The sequence below is a fragment of the Pleurodeles waltl genome, chromosome 6 (genome assembly GCF_031143425.1).
Source record: "Pleurodeles waltl isolate 20211129_DDA chromosome 6, aPleWal1.hap1.20221129, whole genome shotgun sequence".
NCBI lineage: Eukaryota > Metazoa > Chordata > Amphibia > Caudata > Salamandridae > Pleurodeles > Pleurodeles waltl.
Genome location: NC_090445.1, coordinates 1,328,673,066 through 1,328,693,690, shown reverse-complemented (window position 1 = coordinate 1,328,693,690; position 20,625 = coordinate 1,328,673,066). Strand labels below are relative to the sequence as shown.

Here is a 20,625-nt window from a genome sequence, read left to right as displayed (position 1 = left end):
GAAAATACTGTTGGATAACTCTGTCCCTGTTGTCTGTGTCATCCTCTGAGTCTTCCTCCTCTTCACTCTCCGCAGGCTCCACAGCTGCTTCAACACCACCATCTGGACCATCCTCCTGCAGGAAAGGCACCTGACGTCGCAATGCCAGATTGTGAAGCATACAGCAGGCCACGATGATCTGGCACACCTTCTTTGGTGAGTACATCAGGGATCCCCCTGTCATATGCAGGCACCTAAACCTGGCCTTCAGGAGGCCAAAGGTCCTTTCTATGATCCTCCTAGTTCGCCCATGGGCCTCATTGTACCGTTCCTCTGCCCTGGTCTGGGGATTCCTCACTGGGGTCAATAGCCAAGGCAGGTTGGGGTAACCAGAGTCACCTATTAGCCAGACACGTTGTCTCTGTAGCTGTTCCATCACATAAGGGATGCTGCTATTACGCATCACATACGCGTCATGCACTGAACCAGAGAACATGGCATTCACATGGGAGATGTACTGGTCAGCCAAACAGACCACCTGGACGTTCATAGAATGGTAACTTTTCCTGTTTCTGTACACCTGCTCATCGTCTTTTGGGGGGACTAAGGCCACATGGGTCCCATCAATGGCACCAATTATGTTGGGAATATGTCCAAGGGCATAAAAATCACCCTTCACAGTGGCCAAATCAACCTCCTCAGGGAATATAATGTAACTCTGCATGTGTTTCGTCAGGGCAGACAACACTCTAGACAAAACTTTTGAAAACATGGGCTGAGACATTCCAGATGACATGGCCACTGTTGTCTGGAATGAGCCACTTGCAAGAAAATGGAGGACTGACAGCACCTGCACCAGAGGGGGAATTCCTGTGGGTTGGCGGATGGGGGACATCAGGGCTGGCTCCAGCTGGGCACACAGTTCATGGATAGTGGCACGGTCAAGTCGGTATCGTAGTATGATGTGGCGTTCTTCCATTGTCGACAGGTCCACCAGCGGTCGGTACACGCGAGGATTCATCCTTCTCCTCGCAAGTCCCAGCGGACGGTGCCTAGGAATGACAACATGGAGCACAGAGTCAAGCTAATCACTGGTACGTTCACCACAGCTTGCATAGCACACGGTTATCTATGTATTGAAAGGCGTGTATGTGTGGCAATGCAAGGCCTAGGCCTGTGTGTCGCAGTAGAAATTATGCCATGTGGGCCCTTGAAATGGCGGCTGCCTGACCTGTGAAGTGGGACAATGGGATGTGAGGTCAATGCGCTGGCGGAGCACACCATGGCGGTAGGCGGTCGAAGACCGCTATACGAAGCAGCATTGGTTAACATTGAAGCCTATGGGTTTCAGGAGCCAATGACGATGTGCGCCGGCGGTATCGGTACGCACCGCCGCGGTACGCACCGCCGCGGGCGTGACCGCCATTTTCTATCTGCTTAATCACTCGAGACCTGATCATCCACAGGAGAGGACCTATACTGCAAGTGCTGCTGTGACCTCGGTCTGGAAGTGACAATGGCTGCTGCGACTGGGGAAAGGGCCCCTGCCTTCACGTCTGAAGAGTTGGAGAAGCTCGTGGATGGGGTCCTCCCCCAGTATGCGTTACTCTACGGTCCTCCAGACCAACAGGTAAGTACACCGGGTGCACATGGAATGGGCGATGCCTGTGTGGAGTGGGGTGGATGTAAGTTGGTGGGGTGGGGGGCGAATGAGGAGTGCAACGCACGACAGATGAGAGCATGTGCCATATGGCAAGGTTGGGGAGGGGGGGCCAATCACATCTAACATGCAGTAAGTTGATGAATGTTTCCTTCCCACCCTGTACATGTCACATAGGTCAGCGCCCATCAGAAAGTCGAGATTTGGCGTGCCATCGCCAAGGAAGTCCAGGCCCTGGGGGTCCACGTCAGACGGGGCACCCACTGCTGCAAGAGGTGGGAGGACATCCGCCGCGGGACCAGGAAGACCGCCGAGTCACTGCTGGGGATGGCCTCCCAACCTAGGAGGGGTGCCAGTCGTACCCTGACCCCCCTGATGTCCCGGATCCTGGCGGTGGCCTACCCTGATTTGGATGAGCGCTTGAGAGCATCACAGCAGACACAAGGGGGTGAGTATCAGCACATTCTGCTATCTTTCTGCGCAGTGGAGGCGTCTGGGGGGGGAGGAGGGTTGTGGGTGACATTAGGCCAGGGCGCTTTCTGTAGTGTAGTCCTCTCCCTTAGGCATGGCCCTGTGCTCCCGGCCCCCACCTCTGTAGGGTGACAAGTACAGCTATTGATGGTCCAGCCTCACACATGTGCGCGTTTGTCGTCTCTTGACCTGTTGTCCTAGTCAGAAGTACTGAGTAGTGTACCCCGAATGCGCGGCTTAGTGCATGAGGCTCCTGTGTCTGTCCTCTCCGCCAACGGTGTTGTCATTGCATGCACTCAACCTGGTCTTCTTTTTTCTCCCCCCACCCTTCTTCTTCATCTTCTTGTGCATGTGTGCATTAGCATCATCAGGCGGAGGAGATTTGGCATCGGAGCACGAGGGAGCTGCAAGTCACAAGGCCCCGGTGGGCCCAGGAACAGACACCGAGGGCACCAGTGATCCGGAGGGTGAGGGGAGCACCACAACGGGGACCGGTGGTGAGACCAGCGACACAGACAGGTCCTCGGATGGGTGCTCCCTAGCGGTGGCGGCAACATCCGTGCCCCCCGCCTCTACAGGTACAGCCGCCACCCAGCGCACCAGCCCCGCCCTCCCTGCAGCCCCTCAGCCTACGCTCCGTGCCCGCTCGCCCAGGAAGGCGGGCGTCTCCTTCGCCCCAGGCACCTCAGCCCCTGCCCCTGTCACCCCTGCTGCCCTCAGTGCGGAGCTCATTGACCTTGTGAGGACGCTCATTGTTGGGCAGACTACCCTTTTGAATGCCATCCAGGGGGTAGAAAGGGAGGTGCATCGGAGCAATGCCTACCTGGAGGGCATTCATTCGGGTCAGGCTGCCCATCAACGATCGTTCTCTGCTCTGGCCTCAGCACTGACGGCAGCCATAGTCCCTGTTTCCAGCCTCTCTCTTCTGACTGCCTCCACCCTGTCTCTGTCTCCTGTTCCTCAGCCTATCCCATCCACACCATCTGACCAGCCTGCACACACCTCAACACCCAAGGGCAGCTCATCCAGACACAAGCACCACAGATCCCACAAATACTCACCCAAGCAACACCCAGATGCAGACATTCCAACAGTCACTACCACCCCTGTGTCCCCCTCCTCCTCGTCTCCCTCCTCCCTCCCTGTGACGTCTACACTCACACCTGCATGCACACCAACATCAGCCAGTGCTTCCATCACCACCACACCCTCCTGTACAGTCCGCACGCGTGCAGTCACCACCCCCACTGCCATTTCCACGTCCCCTGTGTCCTCTCCCACTGTGTCTGTCACCTCCTCTTCCAAGACACACAAACGCAGGCAGCCACCCACCCAACAGACATCCACCTCACGACAGCCTACAGCACCAGCACCTTCACCCAATGACAGCACACCTGACTCTCCTACAACCACATCCTCTTCCTCCACTCCCATCACCACTTCTCCTACCCTTTACCTTGGCCCTAAAAAACTTTTCCTGGCTAATCTTAACCTCTTTGCCTCCGATGACCTACCTCCTCCATCTGCAAAGAGTCCCAAGAGCACCACAGCCACCACCAGCCCAGCTTCGAGTGTCACTGTTGTGCATGGGTTCTGGAGTCCACCCTTTGCCAGCAGTGACACCTCAATCAGCAGCAAGGACACATCCAGCCCACCCCCGGCAAGAGGACCAGGAAACAAAAGGGCCGCCGTGCGAGGACTGACACGGCTGCCCCCAAGGAGCAAAGTTCGCCCACTTCACCAGCCACAACATCTAGGGGAGGCAAGGGCCCGAGAGCCCCATCTAAGGAGCGAAAGGGCAGCAGGGCGGAGAAGTCAGCCAGCAGGAGCGCGAAGCAGGTGGGCCCCACATGCCACATCCCAGCTGTAAAGGAGGACACCAAAGGGCCCAGGACTCCGTCACCGAAGGGTCCAGAAACATCACGGTCGGAGGGCGACTGAGCAGGGAGTCCAGCCCAGGTCTGGCTCCCTTGACCTACTGGATGTGCACCGCTGAAGAGGGCCTGCCGTGCAGAAGAGCACCGCTGAACAGGGCCCCGCCGTGAAGATAGGCACCGCTGAAGAGGGCCCGCCGTGCAGAAGAGCACCGCTGAACAGGGCCCCGCCGTGCAGAAGAGCACCGCTGAACAGGGCCCCGCCGTGCAGAAGAGCACCGCTGAACAGGGCCCCACCGTGCAGAAGAGCACCGCTGAACAGGGCCCCGCCGTGCAGAAGAGCACCGCTGAACAGGGCTCCGCCGTGCAGAAGAGCACCGCTGAACAGGGCACCGCCGTGAAGATAGGCACCGCTGAAGGGGGCCCGCCGTGCAGAAGAGCACCGCTGAACAGGGCCCCGCCGTCTCAAGCACCGCTCCACTGGGCCCCGCCGTCTCAAGCACGGCTCCGCTGGGCCCTTCCTGTCAAGCACCGCTCCGCTGGGCCCCGGCGTCTCAAGCACCGCTCCGCTGGGCCCTTCCTGTCAAGCACCGCTCCGCTGGGCCCCGCCGTCTCAAGCACCGCTCCGCTGGGCCCTTCCTGTCAAGAACCTCTCCGCTGGGCCCCGCCGTCTCAAGCACCGCTCCACTGGGCCCTTCCTGTCAAGCACCGCTCCGCTGGGCCCTTCCTGTCAAGCACCGCTCCGCTGGGCACCGCCGTCTCAAGCACCGCTCCGCTGGGCCCTTCCTGTCAAGCACCGCTCCGCTGGGCACCGCCGTCTCAAGCACCGCTCCGCTGGGCCCCGCCGTCTCAAACCCCGCTCCGCTGGGCCCTTCCTGTCAAGCACCGCTCCGCTGGGCCCTTCCTGTCAAGCACCGCTCCGCTGCGCCCCGCCGTCTCAAGCACCGCTCCGCTGGGCCCTTCCTGTCAAGCACCGCTCCGCTGGGCCCTTCCTGTCAAGCACCGCTCCGCTGGGCCCCGCCGTCTCAAGCACCGCTCCGTTGGGCCCTTCTTGTCAAGCACCGCTCCGCTGGGCCCCGCCGTCTCAAGCACCGCTCCGCTGGGCCCTTCCTGTCAAGCACCGCTCCGCTGGGCCCCGCCATCTCAAGCACCGCTCCGCTGGGCCCTTCCTGTCAAGCACCGCTCCGCTGGGCCCTTCCTGTCAAGCACCGCTCCGCTGGGCCCCGCCGTCTCAAGCACCGCTCCGCTGGGCCCTTCCTGTCAAGCACCGCTCCGCTGGGCCCTTCCTGTCAAGCACCGCTCCGCTGGGCACCACCGTCTCAAGCACCGCTCCGCTGGGCCCTTCCTGTCAAGCACCGCTCCGCTGGGCCCCGCCGTCTCAAGCACCGCTCCGCTGGGCACCGCCGTCTCAAGCACCGCTCCGCTGGGCCCTTCCTGTCAAGCACCGCTCCGCTGGGCACCGCCATCTCAAGCACCGCTCTGCTGGGCCCGCCGTCTCAAGCACCGCTCTGCTGGGCCCTTCCTGTCAAGCACCGCTCCGCTGGGCCCCGCCGTCTCAAGCACCGCTCCGCTGGGCCCTTCCTGTCAAGCACCGCTCCACTGGGCCCCGCCGTCTCAAGCACCGCTACGCTGGGCCCTTCTTGTCAAGCACCGCTCCGCTGGGCCCCGACGTCTCAAGCACCGCTCCGCTGGGCCCTTCTTGTCAAGCACCGCTCCGCTGGGCCCTTCCTGTCAAGCACCGCTCCGCTGGGCACCGCCGTCTCAAGCACCGCTCCGCTGGGCCCTTCCTGTCAAGCACCGCTCCGCTGGGCACCGCCGTCTCAAGCACCGCTCCGCTGGGCCCTTCCTGTCAAGCACCGCTCCGCTGGGCCCCGCCATCTCAAGCACCGCTCCGCTGGGCCCTTCCTGTCAAGCACCGCTCCGCTGGGCCCTTCCTGTCAAGCACCGCTCCGCTGGGCCCCGCCGTCTCAAGCACCGCTCCGCTGGGCCCTTCCTGTCAAGCACCGCTCCGCTGGGCACCGCCGTCTCAAGCACCGCTCCGCTGGGCACCGCCGTCTCAAGCACCGCTCCGCTGGGCCCTTCCTGTCAAGCACCGCTCCGCTGGGCCCCGCCGTCTCAAGCACCGCTCCGCTTGGCACCGCCGTCTCAAGCACCGCTCCGCTGGGCCATTCCTGTCAAGCACCGCTCCGCTGGGCACCACCATCTCAAGCACCGCTCCGCTGGGCCCCGCCGTCTCAAGCACCGCTCCGCTGGGCCCTTCCTGTCAAGCACCGCTCCGCTGGGCCCTTCCTGTCAAGCACCGCTCCGCTGGGCCCCGCCGTCTCAAGCACCGCTCCGCTGGGCCCTTCCTGTCAAGCACCGCTCCGCTGGGCCCTTCCTGTCAAGCACCGCTCCGCTGGGCCCCGCCGTCTCAAGCACCGCTCCGCTGGGCACCGCCGTCTCAAGCACCGCTCCGCTGGGCCCTTCCTGTCAAGCACTGTTTATGGTTCACTGTGCCCACCATGCCTCCTCCTTGACCAGTGGAGACTGTCATCCACCTGATGGACTGTGGCTTTGCACTCCCCAGGATGGCACAGTGGGCAGCCCACCCACTGTAGAGACTTGAGAGACTGTGGCTTGGCACTCCCCAGGATGGCACAGTGGGCAACCCACCCACTGTAGAGACTTGAGAGACTGTGGCTTGGCACTCCCCAGGATGGCACTGTGGGCAATCCACCCACTGTAGAGACTTGAGAGACTGTGGCTTTGCACTCCCCAGGATGGCACTGTGGGCAACCCACCCACTGTAGAGACTTGAGAGACTGTGGCTTTGCACTCCCCAGGATGGCACAGTGGGCAACCCACCCACTGTAGAGACTTGAGAGACTGTGGCTTTGCACTCCCCAGGATGGCACCGTGGGCAATCCACCCACTGTAGAGACTTGAGAGACTGTGGCTTTGCACTCCCCAGGATGGCACTGTGGGCAACCCACCCACTGTAGAGACTTGAGAGACTGTGGCTTTGCACTCCCCAGGATGGCACTGTGGGCAACCCACCCACTGTAGAGACTTGAGAGACTGTGGCTTTGCACTCCCCAGGATACATCAATGGGCATGGTGGCCCCTTCGTGGATCTGCCGTCGTGGACTCATGTGGCTGTGGTGCCCCCCCCTTCCCTTCCCCCTGAGGTGCCTGTAGTTTTTTCATCAGATGCCCCTGCAGTGTTCTCTCCAAAGGACTCAGGTCTCCTGTGTGGGCTTTGCCCTTGTGTCGCTACACTGTGGCCCACGGACTGTTCTATTTAATTTTGATGTAGAGGACTAATTGCCTCGGTTCTCCATGGCAGTGTATATAGTATTATTTTGGTATGGATATTTTGCATAGTTGACCTATATTTATCAGAGTCTATTTTTTATATAAATTTTTCTTCACAATTTAATTATGTCTTTGCATTTTTCAGGGGGGTTTGGGTGGTGTCACTGTGCATTGTTGCTCTGCATCAGTGTGTACATTGTTTGGGGGGGTGGGGGTCGCATATGTGTGTGCCGTAAGCTTCCCTCCTCCCCCCTCCCGTGTGTCGTAGGTGCAGTACTCACCGTTGTCGTCTGCGCCGGCGTTCGTACTCGTGGTAGATGAGCAGGTAGACGAGAGCAGGTAGGATGTTTAATTCGGGTTCCATGCTGTCCTCCGTACTCGTGGAGTGTGTTTTGGTGAGCGTTTTCCCGTTCGTAGTCTGTTTCCGCCGTGTTTTTATCGGCGGGGCTCCCGCCCTGGAAAAGGTGGCGGATTGGTGAGTTATGATAGTGTGGGCGGTACATTGTCTGCCGCCTGCCTGTTGGCGGTGACCGCCGCGCTGTTTGTCTGTACCGCCGTGGCGGTCGGAGTGTTAATGTGGCGGGCTGTGTTGGCGGTTGCCGCCAGGGTCAGAATTCCATTTTTTCAACCGCCGGCCTGTTGGCGGTTTGGCCGCCACTTTATCACCGACCGCCAGGGTTAGAACCACCCCCATACTCCTTTAAAATTGTGTATCCTGCATTTATTTAATTTGGCCTAAAAATATAAAATCTATGAATTAAATAACTTCTTTTAGTCGTATGACATATGTAAAAAATAGAACATATTTCAAGTTTTCTAGGCAGGTGAGTTAATTAATTTGTGTTATGTAATGTTATGCTATGTTATGTTATTACATTTTGTTATTTTGTTATGCATATTTGTATAGCACTCTAATCACCCGTAAGTGTATGCATGTGCTCCACAGGTGGGTAGGCTAAGGTCTCCCAAGGAGAATTTATTTGAAAGCCAGGTTGTCAAATTCCTGCGGAACTCAGGAAGCGATGAAGAGGCTCTGATGTGCTGTGCGAGGTTGTTCCATGCCTTGGGTAAGATGTATGAGAAGGTGTGACCTCCTGCTCTGTTTTTGTATCGCAGATACATGTGCTGTTGAAAGTCCGGCTGAGTGGAGGTGCCTGAAAGCTTGCAGGAAGTGTATGCAGCTGTTGAGGTAGACAGGACATATGTTATGTAGTGTTTTGTATGTGTGTGTGAGGAGTTTGAACTGAGAGTGTTTGTAGATGGGAAACTAGTGAAGTTCCTGGAGGTGTGGAGTGATGTCAGTGTGGCATGGTAGGATGAGGACAAGTCTTGTTGCAGTATTTTAGAGAACATTGAGCTAATAAAATCTTCTAGACTGGAGAGAAATCCAATTAGGCTGGACATGTTTGTTCTCACAGCTAGGTGGGAGTGGTCCTGTTGACAGCAAACATTAGTAATAAAAATGAATCACTAAAACACAATGTGAAACAACGTGTATTTTAAAGGCCTAACTAAAAAAAAGTGTGTTAGAAGAATAAACATGCAGCTTTGAAGTGACTGCCATGGTGTCCACCACAAAGTGCATTATATGAAATAATAATGTCTAATGAAAATATATTTTGACTAATCATAATTAGGGGAAAGTGACAATGTAAACCAATCCGAATTACTCTGTATGAAGAAAAGATACTTTGGAGATGCAAGTTAAACCTGATTGGCTATTAACACTCTCATCCTACAGCCTTGTCCAATAGAAGCTTAGTTAGTTATTTTTAGGACTTTAATATAGCCAAGTTTTAGATTATGTAAGTCAGCTCTTCAATTCTAGTATTATGAGTTAGATGTGTTTCTGTTATTAAACTTTTGCCTATGATTCTATCCGTTCAAATATAGTAGGCTCAACTTCACTGAACTGTTGCCCCATGCTCTTAGTTTCTGATGCTGCCTAATGAGGACATGATGCTCCTGTGCTCTGTTGATCAAGATCCTGCTGTCTGCTGTCTCATTAAGGAGATGTATAATCAATGTGCATTTGTCTTTCATGTGGCTTTTTCTCTTTTAGAAAATCCAACCCCTTATTGTGGTTACTGCCATAGCTAGATGTTTTCCAAATAAATGTTTGTGTTATTTTTATTTTTGCATGAAGTACAAACATGATTATCGAATTAAAGTAATAGAGATGGTTGGTCCAAATTTGATTGTTTATTAATTGATTGTGATTAATTAATCTGCATAAACTAAGTGTATACTTTTTCTATTTTTTACTTACTATTGTTACTATTCTGCATTGTTATTCTGGAATGTCTAATGATAAATGCTTTAGCTAGATTGAAATTCTTTTGACATTTTGGTCAGCCTGTGTTGTTTTTATATCTCTATCATTTGGTTTTGTACCTGACTTACATGACTTTCGCATTGTTAATCTGCAGGCAATAAATGTTTAAACTTTACTAAAATGTTGTGGTGATTCATGGCCACATAGGTCATGGTGTGTTTAATTTACTGTCTCTAAATATAATATTTTGATTATTGGATGATATATTTGATGTTTTCTGGCTTATATTTTTTGTTTGGATGTTCTCTTACTCCTGTCCGGGTCTAAAGATTTGAGTGGACCTCTTAATGTAGTATATGTCACTACTTTATTACGTGACACTTAACCTGTCATATGTGGTCTCATGCTCACAGACCTGAACAGATATTCAATCACGTCCCTTTCAGACTCTCTGACTTCATTCTGTTTTGAATATTTGGCGATGGGATATCAGATCTGGAATGTTTTTGTCATCAAGAAGACAAGTTTTTGTTTTTACCAAGAATCAGATTAAGAAGTTGTTATGATCTTTGCCCTGATCAATAAACCTTCTGCCATGCTGTATTTTGCCAGCTGAGGACTCAGGAGAATTCTTCCTGATGCAACATAGGAAACCTTCCAACTATCAAAAAAGCAGGAATAGGATCTATGGATACCTGTGGAAAATAGTAAGGTTTTAGTTTAGGGCAGCTATCAAAGGCATGCTGATTTACAATCTTGGTATCCTTGCTCAGCACACTGGACCTTCAGAATATGGCTGGAACTGCAAGGTGATTCACTGCTTGCTTCTGAGTGAATCCCTATAGGAGTGTGCCTTCCAGTTGAACCTTGCTCTAGTGTAGGGCCCTGATATTCAACCAAAGGAATGTTTGTGTCTGCCTCTGTTGGGGACAGCTTGATTGCCTGCTAGAGAGTATTAATAGAAGCTGAAGCATGGTCAGAACCAGCACGCCTCTTCCGGTATGGTGGAGGAGCGTCACCCCACTGCCAGCAGCAGCAGCAGCTGCGAACTTGAAAAATAAAACAAGAATAAATTATGTTTATTATCATTTTATTTTTCAGGGTGGGGCCATGGGTATGACAGGAACCAGGGGGGGAGTGCTAGGTGCACTTCCCTCAGAGTGCATGTGTGTTTGGCCGGCCGTCTCAGGACGGCCAAATACACATGCTCACTGAGCTCTCTCCAATTCGACACTGTGTTGCCGGGTTGGAGAGAGCAGGCACAGGCTCTCTGTATGCTTGGGAGCTCAAATCAAGAGTGCTCATGCCAATCCTGATGCTGCTCTCATGCTGCTAGCAGCATGAGAGATGCGTTGAGATTGGCCACAGAGCAGGCTGGGAGCCTGTGTCTTCAGCGAGGGACCCAGAAGAGCGGCGAACTGGTGATGATGTGGCAGGCAAGCTTTTTTTGTTCTTTTTTTGCTTGTCGTTTTTGTTTTGTGCCCCCCCGCCCCACCACTTTGCCCTGACTCCAGCCACCACTGGTTAGATCTTTCATGTAGGAGAATCCACTGAACAGTGTGAGAAATATCACTTAGCAGGCATGCTACTGGGAAGAAGTCAGACACCTATTTTGGCTGTGAAGAGAGTCTTAAAACTTATTTCAAAAGGTCTCTTGTTTCAGTAGTGAACTACAAACAAGAAGAAACCCTTTGTGAAAAAATCGTTTTATGGCCACAGCTCACTCTAGTTCCACATCCTGCCATTGGGATTCCCAGCAACAGGTAAAAGAGTAAATTGCCCAAAAATAGAATCAGTTATGTTTCTTTGGGCCAGATGTAGCAAAGGTTTATACCCATTCTGTGTCTATAGGAAAAAGTGTTCGTACATATGGCCCTTTGTCCCTTAGCAATAGAGCTGAAACAAATGTCTTCTCCAAATGGGTAGGCTGTTTTGTGCTCACGCAAAAGAGAACAAATCATAGTGAGTACCCCAGTTTCATGCCCACTACACATGTGAAAGAGGCTGTTTTCAAATTGTTGACTATGACACTATGGAAAAGGTTTATTGAAAGTTTGCCAATGCTATGTTTTGCAAGGTGAAAAACACATAGCCAAGGGCCTCATTTACAAGGCCCATGGCACAAGGCGGCACAGCACGTGCCTTGCTACGCCACCCTGCACCACCGGTAAAGGGCAGAAATGTGCCATATCTACAAGATACGGTGCATTTCTGTCCTCTCCCCCTGTGTTGGCACACAAATTGCTGCAATGCACCAACGTAGGCACCCTTACACCATGGTGCAAGTGTGCCTGCGTAGTGGGGATGATTGTTTTTCTGCAGTAAAGGACACTTTCCGGTACAAAAATAATAACAAGAGGAAAAAACAGGGAGAAATAAAGATATTTCTCCCCGTTCTATCACTCTTACACCACTCCTGAAGTGGCATAGGAATCTGTTGCATTCCCAGACTTGTAAATCTGAGAATGCATAAGATTCCTTCGGGTTCCATGGGTGTTGTGTGGGAACACACCAAGCAACACCCATGGAATGCCCTATCACACAGTGTTATGCGTGAAAGGGGTCCATAATTACAAGGCCATGAAAAGCCACACAGGGTGGCTTTGTGTGGCCTTGCAAATATGGGCTGGCACACTGCGCCACTGGAGCATCAAAAAAATGACTAGGACCTTGTAAATGAGGCCCCAAATCTTCAAAGACTCGGCACTGCTGCTTTCAGCTCCTCTGCTGACACTTATAAAGGCTGCCTAGCGCCACACACATTCCTTGTATTCATAGAGAAAATGTGTATGTGTGATTGCTAGCATAGGTTTTGTATTGTAAGGGTATACTTTCATTACAAAAAATATGCTAACGAGTACTTTAAAATTTCTCAAAAATTGTATATGAGCTGGACAGTGCAACACACATTTAAAGTTTAGAGAAATAAAAACATTTCTCCAAGTTAAGGTTTGAGTTGAGGAGGTGTTCATTTTGGTGTAAAGTCCTGTCTACAAAGGTTAGTATATTCAATTTTGCATCAAAAACATGTGTTGTAGCATGCGGAACCCACATGTACTACACAGGACACCCTTGACTCAAAGGAATGCACAATAACACAAGCTACTACTTTGTGTTACTTTTAGGCAAATTTCCAAAATTGTGCTAGAAAGTAAATAGCAACTTAACAATTTGCGCCAGTTTGTGTCACTTTTGGTGACTTTAATTGACACAATGGGACACATTACGACCCCGGCTGTAAAAACCACCTACCGCCGCGGCGCCGGCCGCCAAAAGATCATCGCCACGGCTACCAGCCGTCCGCCCTATTATGACCACAGACGGATTTCCGCCAGAAGGATGGCGGCAATCCAGCTGTGGTCATGCCTGCGGATGGAGGTCAGGTGGCGCTGCTGCCAACAGGAGCACCACACCAGTAGACCGCCGTAGACCATATCATGACCCATGATACGGCCTGGCGGTGTTCTGCTGGCGGACGCTGGTGCTGGCAGCAGCACCCCATCCTGTCTCCTGCTGGAGGACCCCTGACAACAGGTAAGTCGGGTGCTCCAACAACGGAGGGGGGTGGAGGATGTTGTGTGTGTGTGTGGTGTGTGTGTGTGTATGTCTGTGAGTGCGTGTATGCAGGTGTGTGTTGCATGGTGCATGTGTGTGCATGTATGGATGTGTGAGTGCATGTATGTTGTGTAGTGTGAATGCGTGTGTGCTTGTATGTATGTCAGTGTGTGTGGATGTGTGTGTGAATGGATGTATGCATGCGTGGATGAATGTGGGAATGAGAGTGTGAATGCGTGTGTTTCTGTATGAAGTAAGGTGTGTGTATGTAATGGGCGGGTCTGGAGAGGAAGTGGGGGTGGGTGGGAATCTGTGGAGGGGGAGAGGGGGTGGTGAAGACCCTATCAGTGACAGGGAAGGTATTCCCTGTCACTGATAGTGCCTACCACCATGGTTTTCGTGGCGGTAAGGGAGCCACGAAAACCATGGCGGTAGGCGGGGTCATAACCCTGCACAAGCGCAAGTGACGGCTGCCGGGCTGGAGAGTGAAGTCTCCAGCCCAGCGGTCATTTCCACAGTGGCAGTCGGTGTGGTACATTAGCGGTTTGGCAATGTCATAATGTGGCGGTAAGTACCGCCAGCCTGTTGGCGGTACTACCGCCACATTACCTCTAACCGCCAGGGTCATAATGACCCCCAAAGTGTTGACAATTCTTCCCTTAAATTTGGTCTAATTGTACATTTCCTTATTTACAGTAGGAATCTTTCTCCTGTGCTACTTTGGAGAAACCCAGTGGCATATTTATCAAAAATTCACACAGTGTAACAAGTCACCTGGTTGTACTGCATCATAGGAAAAAAGGCATGAATGTGCCATACTTAACATTGTAAGGTGCATTCCTGTCTTTTCCCTGCACTGACGCACAATGTGCTGCATAGGCCAAATATAGGCACCCTTGCATCTTAGTGGAAGGGTGCCTGCATTGTAAGCAGGATTGTTTTTGCATAGGAAGGGGCACCAGGAAGCACCTGCACTCATTTTTGGGGGCCATCACTTATTTTCCTTCATTAGACTATGACCCAGAGTAAGAGAAAGAAAAACATAAACGGGGGATGAGAAAGATGGAAAAACAGTGACAAAGGGAGAAAGCAGGGATGAAAAGGAACCAGCAAGAGTGAGAAAAAGAGCAGGGCTTTGTGTTGGTGTATGAAGGAGGCATAAAGTGGAATTAAGCTATGACGTTTTGCAATTCAACACCCCCTGTATTTGTAGTGTCAGCTGCTGGCTTCTGACCAAAGTTTTGGGACCCGGACCTTATGTTTTAAACAGATTAAGCACTGAGGATGACTGCACCATGATTCTCAGTAGGCTGACCACTATAAATGCTCCATTGGATCAGGCTTCCTCACAGCACAGCTGGCGGTGGCCATTTCCCATCAAGAAGACTTTTCCTGTGTCCGGTACTGAATAGCACACAAACCAAGTGGGAAACTGCGTGACAGGAAAAGGGCAGGAATGTTCAATAATTGTCAATACTGCTCATTCCTGCCTTTTCCCCTGCACTGATGTACTTTTGGCTTTCCTGACCTTGGAAGTCAGCATGCAAAGCTAGAGGCAACGTTTCTCTCAAGGCTATGTAGGCATGCCTTGATAGGACTGCATGTCTTCCATTCTAATTTTCTGTTCCCTTTCTACAGACAGCAACTGTGCCCGAATGGTGGAACTTGGAGTGGTGCATCAACTCTTGGACTTGCTGGAGCAGCATGTGGAAAATGGAGATGTCTCGGTACAGCATGCTGCACTGAGTGCACTACGGAACCTCGCCATCCCAGGTACGCGCACCTGTGACCAATGAACGTTAAGCAGATGCTAAAAGGTGGTGTTTAGCGCACTGGGAAATAAATTCCTTTCAATGGACTCACCTCCAACTTGTTTGGCCTTGCCAACTGAAGGGGGTACTGAGGCTTTTAAGTGTGTGTTAGAAAACTCTACCTCTGCCTCTGGATTTTCTTTCTGCTCCAAACTCGATTATTTCACTATGCCACTCAATTTTTGGTCTGGTGTTAGACAATACTTTTTAATTTAACTAAAATTGTATATATAATATTCATCCAGAGGCTTTCAACAAGCCTTTTTCAAATAGTGATTAGTAGTTGTGTCATTCACATTTTAATTCTACCCACTGCAGCATAAACCATGAGGCAGTGGGTTGCGCCACTTCTCCCACTAGCTAACTTTAATATGAGTGAAAGCATTCTTCATTTTCATAAGGAGCACAGTAATACCCTTCAGTGTCAGGGCTACAAAGGTAATGTGTGCTTTTTGTTTTGCTTGTAGACAATGTCTTTTGTTGTACATTGGAGAGGGCATAGTAGGTCCACATAGCAGTAAAGTGTTACAAAAACCATGTCAAAAGAAAACAGGCATTGACAAGGCCAAAAAGCTCGCAAGCAACGCCAGACCTCCTCGCTTTGTTTATTTTGTGCCTATTAAGTGGTGTTGTAGGTCCTCTCAAGTGAACCACCATCAGGTGCCTTTATGGGCACAATCTCAGGGGCCTATTGATGAGAATGTGATGCAGTGCAGCACATCACCTTGCTTCACTACACTGTGTCACAATGAACAGGCAGAAATATGCTGTGTTTAAGGCAATACAGCACATTCCTGCCCTTCCTCTATCCAGTCGCACAACTGAATGCCTAGCGCTAACGCAGGCATCCTTGCACCCTGGTGCACAGGCGCATATTCCTGCACAAAAGCAATCCTGAAAGGCATATTCCTCTTCCCATGTGTGCTGTAGAATGCAGTACACATAGAAAGAGGAACTAATGAGGATAAACAAAGAAATTTCTCCTATTTACACCACACTTGAAAAGGCGTATCTTTTTGGTGCATTCCCAGGTCTACAACTTCTGGTAAATCTGTGAATGCGTCAAAAACCATGGGAGTTGCGTGAGAACACCAATGCAACACCCCTGGAATGCTTTCTCAGGGTAGAGTAAAGCAATGCAGTAATTTGCGCTGTATTGCCTTACTCCAGATTTATGGAGCCACTCAGGGCAATGCAAAGTGGCCTTACGTGGTTTCATAAATCTCTTTTATAAGTTGTGTCCCTCTTGTACCATGTGGCTCATAAATATGCCCCTCAATGTTTAAGGCAGGAAGTTTCACTAGCTGGTTTTATTAAACTCTTAACCCATAACACTTTGGCGTGCAGCCTTTGAAATGTGGCTCCCTTGTGCAGAATGAACGCTCAGAGGTCCCAAGTGATTACTTTTATTTCATCTACCTGGGCTTAGTAGTGAAGCGATGCATACAGAAATGGTTGTTAGTCTCTGTGCGATGATTCTTGAGGTGTCCTGGAAAGCAAGTGAGTTAGTAACAACTTTACAATTTTCAGTCATGAAGCCAATTTAGCCACACAAAGAGGAATAAGAATCAATCAGATTACAAGGGTACAGAATCAGAACCTGCAATCTGAAACACTGAAATAAGTTCAGTCTCCTCAGCATATGGCATACAGTAAATATAGTCACAGCAATACAGAAACTAAGAAGTAGGAATTGATATTCCTCAAAGAAATTTGGATTTTTCCTCCTCAGCAAAAAGAAAATTAAAGACATCTAGTTAGATCTAAACTAAATAGGACAGTATGGGTTAGAGCAAGGCCGCATCGCAAAGACTCCAGTAGGATTCTTCATAAATAAAGAATCCCATGTTAGCATGAAGCTATGCCCTGTAAGGGCCAAAGGGTCTGAGAAGTCTGTACCTCTCCAAGTCTACAAGATTCTGTTGAAAGTCTATCAATGTGAACAGTAACTTGAAATGGAAAGTTCCAGGAGCATCTGTGTCTTCTGAACATGCCACCAGAAACCCAATAATTTCCCTTTCTCACAGAGCTCACTCGCAATATGGGGTAATTATCCCATCCCATGGAACACTAACGACCATGATAGCCTTGAGTTTCTTCTCTTCAGATAGACAATGAACAGGAGGCTTCTTCTGCTCATTAAATCATCAAAAGATCTCCTTCCTCAGGCCTTCCTATCTCCAATACACAATAATCTTTTCACTGAATAAGAAATCATGTGCACCTGAAAGAAAAACATGCAATGCACAGAAAATACATTCCACACATTAAAATGAAGGTGTACTCGTGCTAACTTAGTAAATCACTGTTAATGTATATTTTTAAACAGTCGATTATATTTGCAAACATAATACCAGAATAAATGCAAGACACAACCAATGAATTCATGATTACATATGCAATGTACTTTTCAATAAATGTAACATTTCAAACTACGAGCGTAAATGGGAATGAGAACTACAAATTTGCAAATATTAGAGCTCACACATATCAATGAAAACTCTAGTTTCTACAGTGAGTGTGCTTTTAGTAACAAGGTTGAATGCTTTACTTTACATTAATAGGTTAAATCACACAGAATATTTGTTGTTGAATACATTGTTGTGTTACTTCTGTAATGTGTAGGGGAGCAGCCAAAATTGCACTACTCCAGTATTGTTGGTGTTCACGACAGAAAATAGAAAAGGTCTAGCTAGAGGAGGTTTTTACCAATGACCCAATTGTTACTGTTTTGTTTTTATCTTCTGCTTGTGTGTATTTTGTGAATATGAATTGTAAAAGTAATTTTCTTCTTGTTTCTGTATCTTTTAAATCTTGACAATATAGGAGTGTTCATCAGGCTACAGCATCTCGAGTGCACATACCCTCACGAGGAATATGTTGTTTTGGTTTTCTATTTGAGTCTGTTTTGTAAAATGACTTTTTTAAGAGTAATCTTCTCTTTGTATCTCTATATTCTAAAAGTCTTCATAATAGAGGAGTGCTCATCAGATTACAGAATCTCCGAGTGCGTATAACCTCCCCATAGGTCTATTTCTTGCATGAGGTCCAAACACACCACAACACATCTATTGTCGCATGTAACCAGCTGGTAAGTGACTAGTATGCCCTATACAGCAAATCCGTTGGGTTAGAGTTACACAAATTGAGTGACTTGCAATGAAACAGATGGGCTATACAAGATTCAAGATTTTGACCAGGGAGTGTGACCTAAAATTACAAAGAAGGTGTCATCAATGGCTTATTGCCACCATTAAAATTTTGCTCCTTCTGGTTGACATTTGTTACTTAGCACTGAATTTTAAGCAGACTTGAGATCTTCGCATTAAGCTTTGAAATAGTTTTGGGCGAAACGTTCTCCGAAATTCAAAAAGTGCAAAATCCCCCTGAAAGTAATTGTGTGCATGGAAGTGATTCACAAAGGGATTCTTGGTTGATGTCACACCTCTCAAATTTCAGCAGAATTCGGACATTTTGTTGTTTTGGGGCTTTTTGTTTCATAGTTGTTCGTGAGGTTCACAAACCACAACAAAACAACAAAACGTTCACAAATTTTCATGTTCATGACATTTCTTTTGGTGCGTTTTTGCTCTGTTTTGTGGAAGATAAATTCCACAAACCACAGTTGTTAAATTAATGTACTCCTCAAACACAAAAAATAATTGCTCAAGCTTACTTTACAAATCATGTGGATTTTGGGTCTTGTCAGGTGTATTGTGTAACACCATACAACCAGGAACATTTCAAGCAACGCAGAGCAGTAAGTGAAGTTGCATATTTTCAAAGATACAGCTCAGTTCTGCTCTCTCCCCATGCTGGTGTATTTGTTGCTGCCTAGTGCCAACACAGGCACACTTGCATCATGTCACAAGGGTGTCTGTGTTGCGGTCAGGATACTTTTATGCAGGAAAGAATACCTTCCTGCATAAAAACTATCCTTTCAGGCTATTCCCTCTGCAGCAAACATCCAAAGAGGATAAAAACAGGAAACATAAATGTATTTTTCCTCATTAACGCCAGCCTCAGAAGGCACACAATTTTAGCACAAACCAATGTTTACAAGTCTTTGTACAAATGGGTGTGTGTTAAAATACATGGATGGATACACAAAACGCCCATGCACCACACTTGTAAAGCCTACTTGATGCAAGGTAACACAAGGCAGCACTATTTGCTGCATTACTTTTTTTTTTATCTCAGAGCCATGCAAATCAGGATTTGAGTGGCTTTGTAAATCTCAAAATAATTTTGAAATGTGATGTGCCAAAAAAGTGATGCAACCCTGACACAAAATCTTAGCAAATCCAGTCGCTAAGTGTTTTCCTGATAGGCCTGTGGTGCAGGGTTGAGAGGCTTAAATGTACCAGGCCTGATTAGTTTGTTTAACATCTATCCCGGCATCTCAAAGACACAGGCCCATAAGGTAATATCTGAATTGGCCTGTAGGTATGTCTCCCTTTCTCTCCATCTTTGCTCCGTTGCTCAACATGCCTTTGGTTAGCTCTCCCTGTGTAAAAGGTGTCTCTTTATCTTTCCTGCTGCAGTCATGAACAAGGTTAGGATGCTGGAGCAGGGCGTGGCAGACCGGATCCAGATGCTGCTCAGGTCTGAGATGCCTCCAGTGCAGTTCAAACTACTGGGAACATTGCGCATGTTGACCGATGGCCAAGGTAAGTATGATTAACTGGAACAGGCCGGATGGAAGTTTGAAGTTTTGAATGCTAATCTTAAGTGTTCTAAAAGCGATCCGACTGAATATCTGAACAATTCTAACTTGCAAAAGAATTGAAAGGAAAGTAAATAAAAGAAGACGGGCTTTTGTGGATAAGCTTTCTTATTTGTGACTGGATTTCTGTAATTTTAGTTCCATCTTGACCACTTGTCTGATGTTTCTAGGCTGTGATATCACTTGAAATACAAGAATGTACTTTAGATTATTATTTTTTTTAATCAAAATTGCAAAAAACATTTTTGGGTGGTAGCAAGAGACAAAGTAGATTTGTTTTTCCTCTCGCGTTTAGGGGACTGACGAAGAACAGCCCATACTTGCTTTATTCCACATTTGTTAAATTGTATTTTTCAGGTGAACGGCTATTTTTCTTTGCCTTGTCACCTTGCGCTTTTCTTCTGCGTTGAAAGCACAGGTCCGCCCCCCGCCCTCCTTACCTACAACTGCAGTCAACCCTGTAGTTTGCCTTTTGATTTTCGAAATTGTTACCGAAAGTAAAATTGATTTTAAGGGAAAGACTCAGGAAGTTTATTTAAAGAATTGTTCCAAAAAAAAGTTAATAAATATTACAGATTCATTCTAAAAAAAACATAAGGCCCGATGTTAGAAGAGGGAGGTCACAAATAGAGCCTGCTAATTGTGCATCTACTTTTTGAAACCTGCCATTTATTTTGCCGCGTAATCTACGTACTAGTAGGTCACTTCATAAAATGTCCATTTGGAAGTGGTGACACAACGATCTGCCTATGATCATGGTCACACACCTCTCGTCAGAAAGTCAAAGTCAAGAGTCAAAATTCCCTTGAAGAATTATAATACTGATCCACCATTCGAATCCTGGAGTTGGGCACAAGTAAAATTATACCAGTTCGATTATGCTGTTTGGCAAAGAAGCCACCTCACAGCTAAATACAAGTCTTGAGGAAAATATGTAGATTTTGTTTTTGGCTCAACAAAGCCTATTCTTGCAATAGGCC

At 48.9% G+C, this 20,625-nt stretch overlaps 1 protein-coding gene across 1 annotated transcript in view; it reads left to right on the top strand.

Annotated features, from left to right (window-relative positions):
* The window catches only part of LOC138300838 (rap1 GTPase-GDP dissociation stimulator 1-like), a 522,948-nt gene that overhangs the window by 477,927 nt on the left and 24,396 nt on the right, over nucleotides 1–20,625 (top strand). The window contains exons 9-10 of the mRNA XM_069240650.1: nucleotides 14,747–14,881; nucleotides 19,464–19,589. Of these exons, the coding sequence (XP_069096751.1) occupies nucleotides 14,747–14,881; nucleotides 19,464–19,589 (261 nt within the window). The remainder of the gene's footprint in view (nucleotides 1–14,746; nucleotides 14,882–19,463; nucleotides 19,590–20,625) is intronic.